The 18,893-nt window shown below is 39.5% G+C and overlaps 1 protein-coding gene across 1 annotated transcript; it reads right to left on the bottom strand.

Annotated features, from left to right (window-relative positions):
* Positions 1 to 12,261: 12,261 nt before the first annotated feature.
* DEFB128 (defensin beta 128) lies at positions 12,262 to 14,705 on the bottom strand. The gene is made up of 2 exons (XM_032351097.1): positions 14,657 to 14,705; positions 12,262 to 12,497 (listed from the first exon to the last, which is right to left on the bottom strand). The coding sequence occupies exons 1-2, from the start codon at positions 14,703 to 14,705 to the stop codon at positions 12,262 to 12,264; spliced, it is 285 nt and encodes a 94-aa protein (XP_032206988.1).
* Positions 14,706 to 18,893: the final 4,188 nt, after the last annotated feature.

Below are 18,893 nucleotides of genomic sequence, written 5' to 3' on the forward strand. Positions count from 1 at the left end.
CAAAGTCTATCCATTTTATTTCACCATGATTTAAGAGAAAGATGCGCAAATCTTCTCTAAAGGTCTCATCATCTAAGTTCCCCCAAAATTTCAGCAAGCATCCAATACTTTTTTTTTAATTTAATTTTGTGTGTGTTTCAAAGTTCATTGTTTATGCACCACACCCAGTGCTCCATGAATCTGTGCCCTCATTAATACCCACCACCAGGCTCATCCAACCCCCCATCCCCCTCCCCTCCAAAACCCTCAGTTTGTTTCTCAGAATCCACACATGGTTTCTCATGATTTATCTCCATCCAATCCTTTCTGCTAGAGATTTCATTTCAGCATTTCCTGCTATCTTTCATTTTTCTTCTTGATCTTGTTTAGCATATAGTTTACTTCACTTTGTTTTCTTTCTTCTTCCTCTTTTTCGTCTTCCTCCTCTTCCCCACCTTCCTCCTCCTCGGCATCCTTCTCCTCCTCTCCCTTCCCCTTTTATTTCTCTTCCTTCTGCCTCTTTTTTTTTTAAGATTTTATTTGAGAGAAAGTGAGAGAGATCATAGAAGGAGAAGGAAAAGGAGAAGCAGACTCACCACTGAGGAGGGAGCCCAACACAGAACTCAATCCCAGAACCCCAAGATCATGAACTGAGCCGAAGGCAGATGCTTAAGCAACTGAGCCACCCAATCACTCCTTCCTCTTCCTCTTCTGCTTCTGTTACTTCTCTTTCTGAAGCAGTCAAGTCCCTGTCTTTTGGCCAGGGGTTCTAAACAAACTTCTTAGATTCAATTCTATCAAACACAGCATATATTGATCCCTTAAATACTGCATGCAATGATCTTTTCATCTGAATATTTAGTATTTGACCTTTATCCCTTTCCACTATTATGTCATCAAGCACTGAATCAGTTGGGAAGCTTTTAATGTAAACACATCCTTTTTTTTAACATCATTTTTATACTTATCCATTACTTGCGGGTAAGGTTTGCTTGGTGAACTTCTGATTTTAGTTTTAGCTTCATTTATTTCCATGAGTCCTGCCTTTGATTTGCTCAGTGCTTCCACTATTACATTAAAGTTAAATAGGTAGATGAATTTTATCATTATATTTAAAGGTAACCAACCCTCATCTGGTTTGATCTGTGCCTTTAAAGTTTTATCACGTGGCAAATTGAATCACCAAAATCATACTCAATTTGATGAGTTTGGCCTCCAAAGCAGCCATTTTTTTTTTCATTATCACCATTTTCCTCCATTTTGGCTATCTTTAAGGTCCTGCTCCACAGAGCCAAAATCCCTAACAGTGACAGCAGATTACAATGTATTGACTTCCCAGCATTACCAGCTGGCCCAATGTGCAAAAAGATAAAGGTTATTTTCCGTCCATTTTTTAATTGGGTTGTCTTTTCATTATTGAGTTGTAATAATTCTTTATATATTCTACATACAAGTCCCTTATCAGATAAATGATTTGCAAAAATTTTCTGCCATTCTGTGAATTACCTTTACACTTTCTTCATGGTGTCCTTTGAAGCCCCAAAGATTTTAATTTGAATAATGTCTAATATTCACTGTACACTTTTTAACTTTTTAAAATAAAGATGGGGAGACAAGATGGCAGGGAAGTAGGAGGAGGCGCCATTTCAACCTGTACCCTAAAGTGAGCTGATTACCTACCAAAGAACTCTGATCACCCAAGAAATCAGCCTGAGATCAGAATTATACACGTCTGGATCTCTACAGGGGCAGAAGATGCCAGTGGGCAAGTAAAGCAGAGTGAGAATGTTGGACTAATATGAGAAGATAAACAAAAGGGGGAGGGAGCCACCAGAGGTGACCAATTGGAAAGTAATACCCCAGCATGAGAGTGCCCTGCATCTGGGGACCAGCATGAACTTGGAGTCTGGTTGAAAGCACTCAAAAAGAGCAAAGGATCGTGGGGGGAAATTGTGGGAATCGGGGTAATAGGGACAGGGGCTTAAGTCCCCAGACCCAGGTTAGCCACCCCTGGCACTGAACTAAAGAGAATGCAATGGAGAAACCAGGTCTTGGTCCCTCAGCCGCCAGTGCGCCCAAGAACATGTGGGGTCCGGTTTCCGTGAGGGGCTGGGAGCCGTGCCATATGGCAGAACACTGCGCCGTGCTATCAGAGCCTGAGACGCACGCGCCCACACCTCCCCTGAGAGAGGTGCGAGAAGGCCCAGTCTGGTGCTCTTAGACCGGCGCCATGCTATCAGAGCCTAAGATGCGCGCACCCCGCACACACACCCCCTGGGAGAGGTGCACGCAGGCACCAGCCTGGTGCTCTCAGACCCAGAAAGACCAGGCACTCTCAGCCCAGGCCAGCAGGAAAATCTCAGTGTGTGATCGCTGCTTGGAACCTCTCTGGAGGTCTGGAGCAGCCCAAACAGCTGCCGCTGCCGTTGTTTTGGGTACAAGCAGGAGCTCCTGTGTCCCCAGGGACCGCGACTCAGAACCTGCTCTGCCAGCAGCAGAGGGGGAACTTATGCGCTCTGTAGCATCCACAGGGGAGCAGACTGAGGTTTCTCTCTGAAAGGGAGGTCGGGGTGCAGTTTGCTTTCCTCTAAACCTCCAAAAACCATCAAAAGCTGTCAAGGCGAGAGAAAACAAATGAACAAACATAAAAACCTCCAGAGAACAAAAGCCTGAAAAACCAATTTCCTCAGAACCCACCCCCTTGAGGGAGGTGGGAGGACTTAACTCAGGGAACATCATTGACTGAAAACCCACGTGGCAGGCCCCTCCCCCAGAAAACCAACCAGGAAAAAAAAAAAGAAAAAAAAAGAGACGACAAGAGAACCACCACCACTACTTCATAGATACAACTTTTATTTTTAACTCGTTCCCACAATTCTGGTTCATTTTTCTTTATATAGGTAATTTTTTACCATTTTTACCTATTTACCATCACAGTGAGATGTCCAGTACATCAAATTCCATAATAACTTTTTAACCTGAACTTTTTGATATATATACCCGTGTTTTTCTTTTGCTTTTCTATTTTTTAAATTTTTTTTAAATTTTAGTTTACTCTAGTTTATTCTTTTTTATTTTTATTTTCTAATATTCATATAGAGTTAAACTTCAAGGTAATCCCCTTTCCCCAATCAATGCTACCCCTATAGGTAAACCAATTTTTAATCCCCCTTTATCTTAGGAAAGTTGAGTCCTTTAACAAAGATATCAAGATACACCCAGGAAGAATCAAAATAACCTTCCTCTCACACACTGAGAATTTATAACCACTCTCCCATCTTTTTCTTCCACCAGTGTTTCTGTGTATTTATGTTTGTCCTGATGGTATATAAATCTTATACTTGGGGTTCTTTTTGATGAGGTTCTTCCTTTTTTTGCTTTTATATATATACATTTTTTTCTCTTGTCATATACTTTTATCAGTCTTTTTTGTTTGTCTGTTTTTGTTTGTATACTTCATAAATCTTACCTTGGGGCCCATTTGGGCTGAACCTTCTCTTTTATCTTCCCTTTTTTTCCTGTCTCTCTCTCTCTTTTTCTTTTCTTTTTTCTCTCATTTGGGTGGGGAATCCTGATTGCTCAGAAGCATTGCAGGGTGCACCTTGACTGCACCACAGTCGATACATCCAGCTACATCTGTTCAGTCATCTCCCACCAAAATGACTAGGAGGAGGAATGCCCAACAACAACAAAAATACAGAGGATGGACTTTCTGCAACAGAGCTAACGGCTATCAACATAGACAATATGTCGGAAAGAGAATTCAGGCTAACAATTATCCAGGCAACAGCTAGGTTGGAGAAAGCCATGGATGACCAAACAGAATTGATTAGGGCAGAACTGAAAGCCACCAGGGATGAGGTTCACAATGCTCTCAATGAGTTCCAATCTAATCTAAATTCTCTAAAAGCTAGGGTACCTGAGAGTGAAGATAGAATTAGTGATCTGGAGGACAAACAGAGAGAAAGGATCAGGAGGAAACCTGGAACAAACAGCTTAGAAGCCACAAAAACAGAATCAGGGAAATAAATGATGCCATAAAACATTCCAAAGTCAGAATTTTTGGAATCCCTGAAGACGAGGAGAAAGAAAGAAGTTTAGAAGATATAGTGGAACAAGTCCTCCATGAAAATTTTCCCAATCTCACGAATGGAACCAGCGTTCATGTACTAGAGGCGGAACAGTTTCCCCCCAAGATTATAGATTCTTGAAAGTCCTCAAGACACCTAATAGTAAGAATGAAGAATTATAATTGTAGGCAGACCTTCTTGAAAGCAACTAGGACAAAGAAGCTCCTTATGTACAGAGGAAAGCCCATCAGAATAACGTCAGACCTGTACACAAAGACCTGGCAAGCCAGAAAGGGCTGGCAAGATATATGCAGGGCACTAAATGAGAAGAACATGCGGCCAAAAATACTTTATCCAGCAAGACTGACATTCAAAATGGATGGAGAGATAGTTTCCAAGACCAGCAAGGCTTTAAAGACTATGCAACCACCAAGCCAACACTGCAGGAAATATTAAGGGGGGTTCTATAAAAGAGAAAAAATCCTAAAAATATCATTGAATAGAAATATAGAGACAATCTACAGAAAGAAAGACAGATTTCAAAGGTAACACGATGTCAATAAAAATGTATTTATCAATAATCACTCTCAATGTGGATGGCCTAAATGCACCCATAAAACGACACAGGGTTGCAGATTGGATAAAACGACAGAACCCATCCACATGTTGTCTACATTTTGAACCTAAAGATACACCCAGACTGAAAGTGAAGGGATGGAGAAGCATCTTTCATGCCAATGGGCCTCAAAAGAAGGCTGGGGTAGTGATTCTCATATCAGATAAATTAGATTTTAAACTAAAGACTGTAGTCAGAGATACAGAATGACACTACATAATCCTTAAAGGGACTATCCACCAAGATGATCTAACAATTGTAAATATGCACACCCCCAATATGGGAGCAGCCAATTACATAAGAAAACTATTAATCAAGATAGTCATATTGATATTAATACATTAATAGTAGGAGATCTTAACACGCCTCTCTCAGTAGTAGACAGATCATCAAAGCAGAAAATCAATAAAGAAACAAGAGCATTGAATGACACATTGGACCAGATGGACCTCACAGATATATACAGAACATTCCACCCTAAAACAATACTCATTTTTCTCAAGTGCACATGGAACATTCTCCAGAATAGACCACATACTAGGTCACAAATCAGGACTCAACTGATACCAAAAGACTGAGATTATTCCCTGCATATTCTCAGATCACAATGCTTTGAAACTGGAGCTCAATCACAAGGAAAAGTTCAGAAGGAACTCAAACACCTGGAACCTAAAGACCACCTTGCTTAAGAATGCTTGGATCATACAAATTTTAGGATTATTTGCTCCAACTCTTCCAGTTCTTTGAAAAATACTGGTGGTATTTTGATCGGAATGGCATTAAAAGTATAGATTGCTCTAGGCAGTACAGACATTTTGATAATGTTTATTCTTCCAATCCAAGAGCATGGAATGGTCTTCCATCTTTTTGTGTCTTCTTCAATTTCTTTCATGAGTGTTCTGTAGTTCCTCGAGTACAGTTCCTTTACCTCTTTGGTTAGGTTTATTCCCAGGTATCTTATGGTTCTTGGTGCTATAGTAAATGGAATCGATTCTCTAATTTCCCTTTCTGTATTTCCATTGTTGGTGTATAAGAAAGCCACTGATTTCTGCACATTGACTTTGTACCCTGCCATGTTGCTGAATTGCTGTATGAGTTCTAGTAGTTTGGGGGTGGAGTCTTTTGGGTTTTCCATGTAAAGAATCATGTCATCTGCGAAGAGAGAGAGTTTGACTTCTTCATTGCCAATTTGGATACCTTTTATTTCTCTTTGTTGTCTGATTGCTGTTGCTAGGACTTCTAATACTATGTTGAACAAGAGTGGTGAGAGTGGGCATCCTTGTCGAGTTCCTGATCTCAGCGGGAAGGCTGCAAGCTTTTTCCCATTGAGGATGATATTTGCTGTGGGTCTTTCATAGATAGATTTTATGAAGTTCAGGAATGTTCCCTCTATCCCTATACTTTGAAGCATTTTAATCAGGAACGGGTGCTGGATTTTGTCAAATGCTTTTTCTGCATCAATTGAGAGGACCATGTGGTTCTTCTCTCTCCTCTTATTAATTTGTTCTCTCACATTGATTGATTTGCAAATGTTGAAACATCCTTGTAGCCCAGGGATAAATCCCACCTGGTCATGGTGGATAATCTTTTTAATGTGCTATTGGATCCTGTTTGCTAGGATCTTATTGAGAATCTTAGCATCCATATTCATCAGTCATATTGGTCTGAAATTCTCCTTTTTGGTAGGGTCTTTGCCTGGTTTGGGGGTCAGGGTAATGCTGGCTTCATAAAAAGAGTCTGGGGGCGCCTGGGTGGCTCAGTGGGTTAGGCCGCTGCCTTCGGCTCAGGTCATGATCTCAGGGTCCTGGGATCGAGTCCCGCATCGGGCTCTCTGCTCAGCAGGGAGCCTGCTTCCTTCTCTCTCTCTCTCTGCCTGCCTCTCAGTGTACTTGTAATTTCTCTCTGTCAAATAAATAAATAAAATCTTTAAAAAAAAAAAAGAGTCTGGAAGTTTTCCTTCTGCTTCAATTTTCTGAAACAGCTTCAGGAGAATAGGTGTTATTTCTTCTTTGAAAGTTTGGTAAATAAAACTGGGGGCATCACGTTACCTGATTTCAAGCTTTACTAAAAAGCTGTGATTGCCAAGACAGCATGGTACTGACATAAAAACAGACACATAGACTAGTGGAACAGAGTAGAGAACCCAGATATGGACCCTCAAGTCTACGGTCAAATAATCTTTGACAAAACAGGAAAAAATATACAGTGGAAAAAAGTCTCTTCAATAAATGGTGCTGGGAAAACTGGGCAGCTATATGTAGAAGAATGAAACTCGACCATTCTCTTACACCGTACACAAAGATCAACTCAAAATGGATAAAAGACCTCAATGTGAGACAGGAATCCATCAGAATCCTAGGGGAGAACATAGGCAGTAACCTTTTCAGTATCAGCCACAGCAACTTCTTTCAAGATACGTCTCCAAAGGCAAAGGAAACAAAAGCGAAAATAAACTTTTGGGACTTCATCAAGATCAAAAGCTTCTTCCCAGCAAAGGAAACAGTCAACAAAACAAAGAGGCAACCCACGGAATGGGAGAAGATATTTGCAAATGACAAAAGGTTGATATCCAGGATCTATGATGAACTCCTCAAACTCAACACACACAAAACAGACAATCATATCACAAAATGGGCAGAAGATATGGACAGACACTTCTCCAATGAAGACATACAAATGGCTATCAGACACATGAAAAAATGTCCATCATCACTAGCCATCAGGGAGATTCAAATTAAAACCACATTGGGATCCCACCTTACACCAGTTAGAATGGCCAAAATTAGAATGGCCAGTTAGAATGGCCAAAATTAGCAAGACAGGAAACAACATGTGTTGGAGGGGATATGGAGAAAGGGGAACCCTCTTACACTGTTGGTGGGAAGTTGGTACACTGCAAGTTGGTGCAGCCACTTTGGAAAACAGTGTGGAGATTCCTCAAGAAATTAAAAATAGAGCTTCCCTATGACCCTGCCATTGCACTCCTGGGTATTTACCCCAAAGATACAGATGTAGTGAAAAGAAGGGCCATCTGTACCCCAATGTTTATAGCAGCAATGGCCACGGTCGCCAAACTGTGGAAAGAACCAAGATGCCCTTCCACAGATGAATGGTTAAGGAAGATGTGGTCCATAGACACTACGGAGTATTATGCCTCCATCAGAAAGGATGAATACCCAACTTTTGTAGCAACATGGACGGGACTGGAAGAGATTATGCTGAGTGAAATAAGTCAAGCAGAGAGAGTCAATTATCATATGGTTTCACTTATTTGTGGAGCATAACAAATAGCATGGAGGACATGGGGAGATGGAGAGGAGAAGGGAGTTGAGGGGAAATTGGCAGGGGAGGTGAACCATGAGAGACTATGGACTCTGAAAAACAACCTGAGGGTTTTGAAGGGGTGGGGGGTGGGAGGTTGGGGGAACCAAGTGGTGGGTATTAGGGAGGGTACATATTGCATGGAGCACTGGGTGTGGTGCAAAAAACAATGAATACTGTTACGCTGAAAATAAATTTTAAAAAATATATGTGAATAAAAGAAAAAATACACACATACACACACACAAATAAAGATAGGTTTTGTGCAAACTCTGGGTGATATTCTGTGTGTCTGCTGGTCATTAATTGCATGTTACTTAAAATGTTTTTTTGAAGATGGAGGGAACTTTCTATTCTTAACCAAAGGATATAGATACATTGCTAAATTTATATTTTATTACTTCAAATTGGTTAACTATATTTTACTTTCACTACAAATTGTAATTTAATTTGTAGAAGTTACAAAAAATTCGCCTTCCAACTTTTACCCGGTTGAAAGTAAAAAAAAAAAAAAAAAAAAATGCTCAAAGAGAGCTATCATATCATTTCTGTGCTTCCATTTTTCCATTAGATAGGGATTTCAGATGTGCCTAAGTCTTACTCATCCTGATTCTTGGACTCAGGAAATACTATTTAAAGACGTCTGGGCTTGGGGCACCTGGGTGGCTCAGTGGGTTAAGCCGCTGCCTTCGGCTTAGGTCATGATCTCAGGGTCCTGGGATCGAGTCCCGCATCGGGCTCTCTGCTCAGCAGGGAGCCTGCTTCCTCCTCTCTCTCTCTCTCTGCCTGCCTCTCTGCCTACTTGTGATCTCTCTCTGTCAAATAAAAAAAAAATCTTTAATAAAGACATCTGGGCTTTTCATATTTATCTGACATGCATTATTTGGAAGGATTTTTTTAATATCTGAATTATTATCCCTTATAATTATTTTCCACTAACCCAATTGTGTTTCCTAATATTTATTAGCTATTTTTTAAAAGTTTGAAAAGTACCAAAATGAGGTAATAAGTACCTACATATTCCTAAGTGTCTCCAAGTACATGAAGCTAACTTAGAACTTATATGTGAATACAAAATATCATCATAAAGTTGCTTTGAACATGGCCTCTATTAAGTACCTGGGAATTTCTAAAACTAGTTGTTGAAGTGGGTCTGAATCACTGCCACTGTCATTATCCTATTCTTCACTAATTAATTTTTACTAATGAGCAAACCCTGTTTGTACCTCTGTGCCTGAAAACTTTCCCTACATATAATTTTCATATCTGGGATATGAGGTCATAGGAAACATATACCAACTCAAGCCCATTTTAGAAAAGAAGGACCTAATTATAAGAAATTTTAGCAAATACATGAAGCCTAAAGGACTAGAACCAGTAACTAGAAATCTCTCTCCCTCTCCCACTTTCCTTCTCTCTCCCTCCCTCTCACTTTCCTTCACTCCTTCTCTCTTTCCCTCCATCTTTTCCTATTCATCAGTTTACCAGGACCCACCTTGGAAAACTGAAGAAGTTCAATCTCTATGTACACATCTGTCATCCATCCCGGTCCAGTTACTTGTAGCCAAAATAATAAGGTTTTCTGGCCTTCAACTCTCTTGCTGGAGCCCATTGAAATAAGCTCCCTGAGAAAGGCTGAGCAAATTTTCTAAGAAGGTATGAGTGTGGATATAAAATAACTAATTTAATCTCCAGCACCTTTCATGAGCATTATCCAAGACCCCCAAAAAGGTGGGTGATCCCAACTGCTGCGACTTAGTAGAAAAATCTATCTGAAACATTCCAGCAATTTCAAAATGTCCAATGAATAAGATTTTGAAAGATGTCCTAAAAAAGATTTGAGAAAAATAACCAATAATACTGCCTGTGCCAGAAAGGTATATAATAAAAATATAGGATTTCAATTTAAATTTGTGTATAAAAATAAAGTCAACCAAAAAAACATGTGCCTATCAATACTGACCGCATTCACTCTTCTGTGAGTATGAAGGGGGTATAAAAAGGATAACAAGGAAAAGTCAAAGCAAAGATTAGTTCCACCCATTCAAAGCAGAATTCAAAGCTTAATTTGTTTGTTCCTTTCATTATACCTCTCTCCCTGACTCTGCAACACTTTACTGGTTGATCTCATACTAACTAAGCCAAAATGGATTCTTTTATCTAATTTATCAAGGGACTCGTGTAGAGTAGAGGACACATGTAAATTAAAGACAGTGGGCAAGACCCATCTTCATATCATAGTGACAAAATGGACGCTACTTAAAAATGCCTCTGGTAACCCATAGAGATAGAAGACTGAAAAAGAGGAGCTTATGAAGTGTTGCAATAAAGAAAGGGCTTTCTTATGTGGGTATCTTGATAATTAGACTGAAATAGTCCTAGATTAGTTTCCATGGTGAATTCATCAACAAACAATTTCTAATTCTATTATTTAGTCTGGTCTTTGTTTCCTATACACTTCTCCAAGATTCTTAAAAGCCACAACTACTAAAAGGAAGGTCTTTGTAGGCTCTTAAAATGTTGCCATAGCTATCTAAATATTTGTCTCCCTGTCCTCCCAGTGAAATGAGATGCACATGGTGAGCTGTACGTGGAGGAATAAGGCCCCTTGAGTTATCTCAGATGAGCAAAAGGTAGCTCCGCAAAGGTTATTTATGACCAGTACCTTAACCAAGCAACATCAGTGGATGGTACCACAAAATGTTCTGTTCTGTTCATCTAGAGGGCATCGTGACTTACTAAGATTTTATCTAGCTCATGAGGAGCTTCTTAAATATGTCTCTCTCATTTATAAGGCTTTAAATTTCATAGTATTTTATTTATTTATTTACTTATTTTTCAGCTTCATTGAGGTATAACTGACTCACAAACTTTAAGATATTTAAAAGGTACATCATGTTGTTCTGATATATGTGTATGTCATGAAAGGACTCCCTCCCCATCTAGTTAATTAACACACCCATCACCTCCCATATTTACTTGGTGGTTTTTGGTTTTCTTTTTGTGTGTGTGTGAGAACATTTAAATTCTATTGTCCTAGCATATTTTAATTACACAATACAGTGTTCTAAACCATGGTCATTGCATTTCACATTAGATCCTCAGATTTTATTATAACTGAAAGCTTGCAGATTTCACAGTGTTAACAAACAACTGAATATGTAATGTTTTCAAGATTCTAAGAGTAATATTGTCTAAAACTTGTGTCGACTGAGTGGTCTGATTGCTATTAAAAAGGAAATGGAGGACACACATTAAATAAGCTTCATATGATGTATAGATATCCCCTGCTTTTTTAAAGTTTGTAGTTACACCACTTCACTTTTACAAAAGACCCACATTAGTACCTTTTTTCATTACCTGCAAGAAATCTGAAGAAGATACTGTCTTTTGCATAAAATGCCAAAAAGCAAAAATGGCACTCAGTGTATGTTTTGCAGCAAACCATTACAGAGGCCGTGGGTACTCTGAGCAGCAAGAGTGGCCTCACCAAGCTCCTTCCCCAGGACTGTACTCGGCATCCCAGCACCAAGCCACCATAGCTTTGAGCTGTGTCTGTGAGCATCATTGCTTTATCTTGACTTACTTTGGGCATCCCTTAGCAAGATGTGTCCTAAGGTATCAGAAAAGCCTAAGAGGTTATTTTTCGGGTCTGGAACACTCAAAAAATTTTCCATGATATAAATTCATGGTAAGTGCTTCTTCATTTTACACAATTCTGGCCTATGAATGTTCTCATAGAATCGCTCTACTTTTGGATAGTAGGGGAAACCTGTATTGGAATTATCACTAGGTATCATCACTGCCCATTAGAGCTGGCCAATAAACGTTATGAAATGTTCCAATGACTTGCCTTCTTTTAATGAATTCTCAGTTGTTAGCAATACCCTTATTCATCCTACACACACAAAGTTGGGACATTTAGATCTGCTTACACCCAAGAAACTTCATTTAAAAGAGGAGTAGTACTTGAAATGCTATGAAATATAGAAAATGGAGGAGCTAACTCCCACTTATACCAACATTTTCATTTCATCTCTGTATCACCCATCTTACCAGTATAATGCCTGGAACATGATTATCCATTTATAGTTAAAGTGTTTTTTTAAAAATGAGTGAATACATTAATAAATAAATCCAGAGAAAAGCATAAAATTTTATTACATGGAGAATCAAGTTCACAGAAGAAGTAGATAAATTTCTTACTCCTGGCTGTCAAAGGAGGTGGTACTTTTGATTTAGGAAGAGTGGAGACCAGTGAAGCAAATGCTCAATTTATAGTTGCACTGTGAGAAGTGTGGTGGTGGGTAAAATGACATAGTCTATCTTCCCATCAGGCTGTGGTAAAGAGAAGGGTGACTCTGGAGCTTTCTTGTGTTTTTTTATTTTGACTTCATTTACACAACATAATTTCCCATTTAGACATGCCACCTCATATATTTCCCCCATTTCACATTTCTTCCAGCAGTAGCCTATTATATTACTAAAGCATTTTCTGGGGCATGCTGTATCTGTGCACAGGAAACATTGAATGAAGATTAGTTTCTAAGACAGAGTAGAAGTAGTATGTGGTACCCACAGGTTTGGCCTCCTGTGCTTCCGAAGTGAACCTTATGCTGATAAGAGAAAGTTAAGAGCCTCCTCCTTGAAAATCATCCAACAAGGGTGCCTGGGTGGCTCAGTCGGTTGAAGCCTCTGCCTTCGGCTGGGATCATGATCTCAAGGTCTAGGATCGAGCCCCACATCAGGCTCTCTGCTCAGCAGGGAGCCTGCTTCCCCCTCTTTCTCTGCCTGCCTCTCTGCCTACTTGTGATCGATCTCTCTCTCTCTCTCTCTCTCTCTCTCTGTGTCAAATAAATAAATAAAAATCTTAAAAAAGAAAATCATCCAACAAATTAAGAACATCAAAAGTCCATGCTCCTAGCCGAAACTCAGTTGGCTCTGAGGACATTAGTACTTACATGACAAAAAGGAAGAGAGAACAATTCATGGTTATCAATTGGAGCTATGTCCCACTCCTGGACTCTGGAAAATCTGACTCTGTCTTCCATACTCCGAAGTCAGCACTCCCTCAGCCTTATTCTAGCTCAGTGTCCCCATAGAGTACCAACTTGCCACCACAGCACTATTCAGAGACAAGTTAACTTTTAAAAGAGTACCACAAACAGGACTTTTTAAGTTAAGAGAGAAATAGGGTTTCACACTCACTTATATGAAGAGTAGAAATCTCCCTTTGCCAAGGCCAAGACTTCATGGGTCTCAGCAATAAATGCTGCTGAGAAATTCCCTTATTCAGCTTCTATGTCTTCATGACCATGATCCTCCTGGATTCAGTCTCAATCTCTCTTTCCTTCTCTCTCTCCATCCTCCTTTTTTTTTTTAAAGATTTTATTTATTTATTTGACAGAGAGAGACCACAAGTAGGCAGAGAGGCAGGCAGAGAGAGAGGAAGGGAAGCAGGCTCCCTGCTGAGCAGAGAGCCCGATGTGGGACTCGATCCCAGGACCCTGAGATCATGACCTGAGCCGAAGGCAGCGGCTCAACCCACTGAGCCACCCAGGCGCCCTCCATCCTCCTTTTTGATCTCAGATAAATGTGTTGCCCACGGATCAAACTCAATTCCATGTGTACCCATCTCCCTAGAGATCCAAACTGTCACCTATTTGGAGTATTGCACTGAGGTCCTAGATCACCTATTTCACATTCTTTTTTTTTTTTTTTAAAGATTTTATTTATTTACTTGAGAGACAGACAGTGAGAGAGAGCATGAACGAGGACAAGGTCAGAGAGAGAAGCAGACTCCCCATGGAGCTGGGAGTCCGATGCGGGACTCGATCCCGGGACTCCAGGATCATGACCTGAACCGAAGGCAGTCGTCCAACCAACTGAGCCACCCAGGCGTCCCCCTATTTCACATTCTTTATGTGCCCTTGTACACAAATTTGGACAAGCTCCTGGAACAAAGGGAAAACAAAGACATTTCCTCATATGAAATTCAATCATTATGAAACTGGGTCATTATACTCAATTGACAGATGAGAAAACTTAGATTCAAAGGGAATAATCAGGGGTGTCTGGATGGCTCACTCAATTGAGCATCTAACTCTTGGTTTCAGCTCAGGTTGTGATCTAAGGGTCCTGGATTTGAACCTGTGCTGGGCTCTGCACTCAGCAGGGAGTCTACTTGAGGATTCTCTCACTCTCCCTCCACCCCTCTCCTCATGCTCTTGCTCTCTCTGTAAAATAAATAAATAAATCTTTAAAAAAGGGAATAATTAGCTCAGTTCATACAATGAATCAATGATCAAGATACATTTTAACCTCACATCTACATGATTCCAAAGCTTTTGCTCTTCTCATTACTGTTGTAAAGGCAGAGTTTAAATGGAAAAACAGATGGTAGGGTTCCTGAATGAAAACTGTATTCAACATTATAAAGATAATTCTAGATGCTGGGCTCATGCCTACGTTTGGAGAGGATGTCTGAGAGTACAGCCCTGATGTCTTCTTACCTCTTACCTCCCCAAATACTTTCTTCTAAGACACAGGCTTAAGGAGACTGGGTACTTTTGATGATATTGGCAAGATATCAACAATCTCAAGGGCCCTGACCCCACTCCTACAAACAGTAATATCTCCTAGGATTTTATGGTACATTTGGACAAGTTACCTGTTGGTACCTCAAACTGCAGAATAATGAGAACCAGAAATAGCTTCATGTTTACAGACTTCCCAAGAGAAAGTGGCAGCACAATTTCTTTGTCTAGTGATCTCTGTCACACAGAGTTTTTCAAGGTGAGACAAGAGCTTTTGGTGCTATCAGCATTTTGAGCTCTCATTTTAACCCACATGGGTGGACTGGAAATCAAAGTCCATACCACCTTCTTTCCCATATATGGAGGTCATAGTCACAGAAGGTTCCATTACCTTACACCTACTCTTCTTTGCTCGAGATAAGAGCTCCCAAACAAATAAAAAGAAAAAGAATAAGAGCTCCCAGAGAGCAGGAACATTGATTTCTCCACCTGGGCCATCAGCCCAATTGAATCAAGTCTGGTAGGATATGTTCTTGTTTGTGTGAATCAGTCCTAGTTTATTCCTCTCATTCCAATATCCCACCCAGCTAATGCCACCATTTACTCACAAAAGTTACCCATTTGGAAGATTAATTAAATCATGAACTAATCAAGGGAGACACATATGCACATCCAATAATAATTACATTTTTTTGAGATTTTATTTATTTATTTGAACTAGGGGGAGTTGGAGATGGAGAAGCATGCTTCCCACTGAGCAAGGAGCCCAATGCTGGGCTTGATCCCAGGACCCCAGGATCATGACCTGAGCCGAAGGCAGACATTTAACGACTGAGGCACCCAGGTAACCCAATAATTACACTTTTTAATGTATGAAACTTCCAGAAAGCCCTCTGGGAGTAAGACTGCATTTAGGTTTAGCTAGATAAACTGCTATTTTTTCAGAGTCTCCCATAAGGTCTTCCCAGTTCAGCCCAGTTCTACAAATGAAGTCTTTCAAAAGATCAAATCTCTTTAGCACAGTGTTCAACTCATTATGAACTGGTCCCTGCTCACCTTTCCTAGGCATTTTACAGAACCATTTAACGTTTCTACAAATTAGTGTAGACACCTCAACCCAACTTGTTACTTCCATAACCTGTTTCTTTGCACATTTAAATCCCTCTTCACAAATTTATATCATGCTCTCCCACTTATCCATTAAATTGGTCCCAGTGAGCTCCCAATTTTCCTTCAAAACTACAATCAATCATCTCCACATCTATGAAATTTCCCTTGATACAGCTAAACAGAGCTGCAAACTCCCTTCTTTATGTCAACACTGTACCTTGTCCATATTTTTCTTGACAGTCATAATATGTCATGTTCCAATTATTTGTTCATCTGTAATAAGCTATGAGCCCCTCAAGGGCAGGCCACTGGTTTCATTCAATTTGGAGCTCTTTTATGTGCATGTGTGTGTGTGTTTGTGTGTGTGTTATGTTAGTTACCACTGAGTAATATTCCATGGTATATATACACAGTCTCCTCATTTTCAAAGTCTTTTGTGACTAAGTAATAGATTTCCCCTTGAGTAGGCTAAATTGAATAATTTGCTGCATTTTAGTCATGGTCATTTAAAAAAAAAAATCACTCATCAACATTTGTTACTGCACATCCCAATGTGACCCACAGTCATACAAATTGCTTTTAATACCTTACTTTAAATGTGTTTCATTTCTTAGAAATAATCTCTGAATTCTAGTTAAGATGTTATCTTCCCAAACTGTTGAATAGGCTGAATCCAGGCAAGAAATAGGACTATTAATACCCTCTTATAAAGACTGGAGGAGTTAAGCAAAATTCTTTTGTTGTTCTTCATTTATGGATGTGAGGAAGCTGAATTAACATTTAATGCTAGAAAAATCAGAAACTCAGATAAACAAAAAGGTGGAAAAAACCACCCATAATCTTACCTCTGTTAACATTCTGGTGTTTAGCCTTCTAAATATTTCCCTCCAAAAGAAATTTGACAACTGTATGAGAGGTAAGATAAAACAAAGTAGGCTTGTTTGCTTTTCAGTTACTCTGTTTAAAATAAAGTCTGCTAGTCAACACTCCCTGAGCACACATATAATAATACTCAAACAAAGTCTACACTCACTCTTCCAATTCAAGAAATGGGCCGGGGCGCCTGGGTGGCTCAGTGGGTTAAAGCCACTGCCTTCAGCTCAGCTCATGATCTCATGATCCTGGAATCGAGCCCCGCATCAGACTCTCTGCTCAGCAGGGAGCCTGCTTCCCTCTCTCTCTCTCTCTCTCTCTCTGCCTGCCTTTCTGCCTACTTGTGATCTCTGTCTGTCAAATAAATAAATAAAATCTTTAAAAAAAAAAAAAAAGAAAGAAAGAAATGGGCCTACTGGCAAAAGAGACATGACCAGTACAGAGGAACCACATTCAGCTGCCTTTACTAATCCAGCATTATGCCTAAATATATGTCATCAGATAGTTTCAGGAAAATAAACAATATAAGAGAAGAACTTAAATGAACAATAAGGATAAATGACCTCAAAGTAAATAAAGCTAATAATGAGGACAGAATAGAATTATTAAAAATCATAAAATTTCGGGCACCTGGATGGCTCAGTTAGTTAGACAACTGCCTTCAGCTTGGGTCATGATCCTGGATTCCCAGGATCCAGTCCTGCATCGAGCTCCCAGCTCCACAGAGAGTCTGCTTCTCCCTCTGACCTTCTCCCCTCTCATGCGCTCTCTCACTGGTTCTTTCTCAAATAAATAAATTAATTAATAATCCTTAAAAATTTTTAAATTTAAATTTAAAAAATTAAAATTATAAAATTTGACTACATAAAATGCTTAACATATTAATAACAAAATGCATGCAGGAAAAGGTTCAAACCAGTAGAAGATTAAAAGATAATCAGCATGATACGCTCTAGTTCCATCCATGTTGTCGCAAATGGCAAGATTTCATTTCTTTTGATGGCTGCATAGTATTCCATTGTGTATATATACCACATCTTCTTGATCCATTCATCTGTTGATGGACATCTAGGTTCTTTCCATAGTTTGGCTATTGTGGACATTGCTGCTATAAACATTCGGGTGCATGTGCCCCTTTGGATCACTACGTTTGTATCCTTAGGGTAAATACCCAATAGTGCAATTGCTGGGTCATAGGGCAGTTCTATTTTCAACATTTTGAGGAACCTCCATGCTGTTTTCCAGAGTGGCTGCACCAGCTTGCATTCCCACCAACAGTGTAGGAGGATTCCCCTTTCTCCGCATCCTCGCCAGCATCTGTCATTTCCTGACTTGTTGATTTTAGCCATTCTGATTGCAACATGGGGGCTTAAGTGGGTAGGAGAAGAATAAATGAAACAAGATGGGATTGGGAGGGAGAGAAACCATAAGTGACTCTTAATCTCACAAAACAAACTGAGGGTTGCTGGGGGGAGGGGGTTTGGGAGAAGGGGGTGGGATTATGGACATTGGGGAGGGTATGTGCTTTGGTGAGTGCTGTGAAGTGTGTAAACCTGGTGATTCACAGACCTGTACCCCTGGGGATAAAAATATATGTTTATAAAAAATAAAAAATTAATTTAAAAAATAAATAAATAAATAAATAAATAAAAGATAATCAGAGTAAAATAAAACTTATAAATGCACTATATACTATAAGAGGATTAATATCCATAATATATAAAGAATGTTTACAAATCAGTAACAAAATGACAAATGACCTAGTAGAAAACAGGCAAACAATATCATAGAAACAAAACATGTATGCATCTCTTGCAGAAGGTTGATATAATTTAGATACATTATTCATTTTAAAAGTCTGTTTTTAATCCATAAATTATCTCACAAAATAAATTCATTTGGGTAAGACTGTGGGACCCAACAGGTTGCAATTTGCTATATGTTACTGTTCCTTCTCATTCCACTGTACTCTTGAGACCTTACTAGCAATGTGTCATATTTTATGAAATGTGCATTTGGATCTTTTTTGTGTGTGTTTGGACAATAATTGTAAAACCCTACACAAAAAGTATATCAATGTCTCATGTGATAATTAATATTGGCTCATAAGCAATATTTTCTTAAATACTAAAGATATAAGTGCTTTAAGTAGCTTTAAATATGCCACTCAACTATTTTTCTCCTTTTTTCTCTGGAACTACTAAAAGATTAAGATATATGAAATAAATGATGTTACCGTTTTCTCTTCCTGTTGCAGTGTGTTTCAGATCATTTTATAAAATCAAAATGAATCTGGGGCACCTGGGTTGTTCAGTGGGTTAAGCCTCTGCCATCAGCTCAGGTCATGACCTCAGGGTCCTAGGATTGAGCCCCGCATTGGGCTCTCTG

This window comes from Mustela erminea, chromosome 7, assembly GCF_009829155.1.
Source record: "Mustela erminea isolate mMusErm1 chromosome 7, mMusErm1.Pri, whole genome shotgun sequence".
In the NCBI taxonomy this organism is placed as follows: Eukaryota; Metazoa; Chordata; class Mammalia; order Carnivora; family Mustelidae; genus Mustela; species Mustela erminea.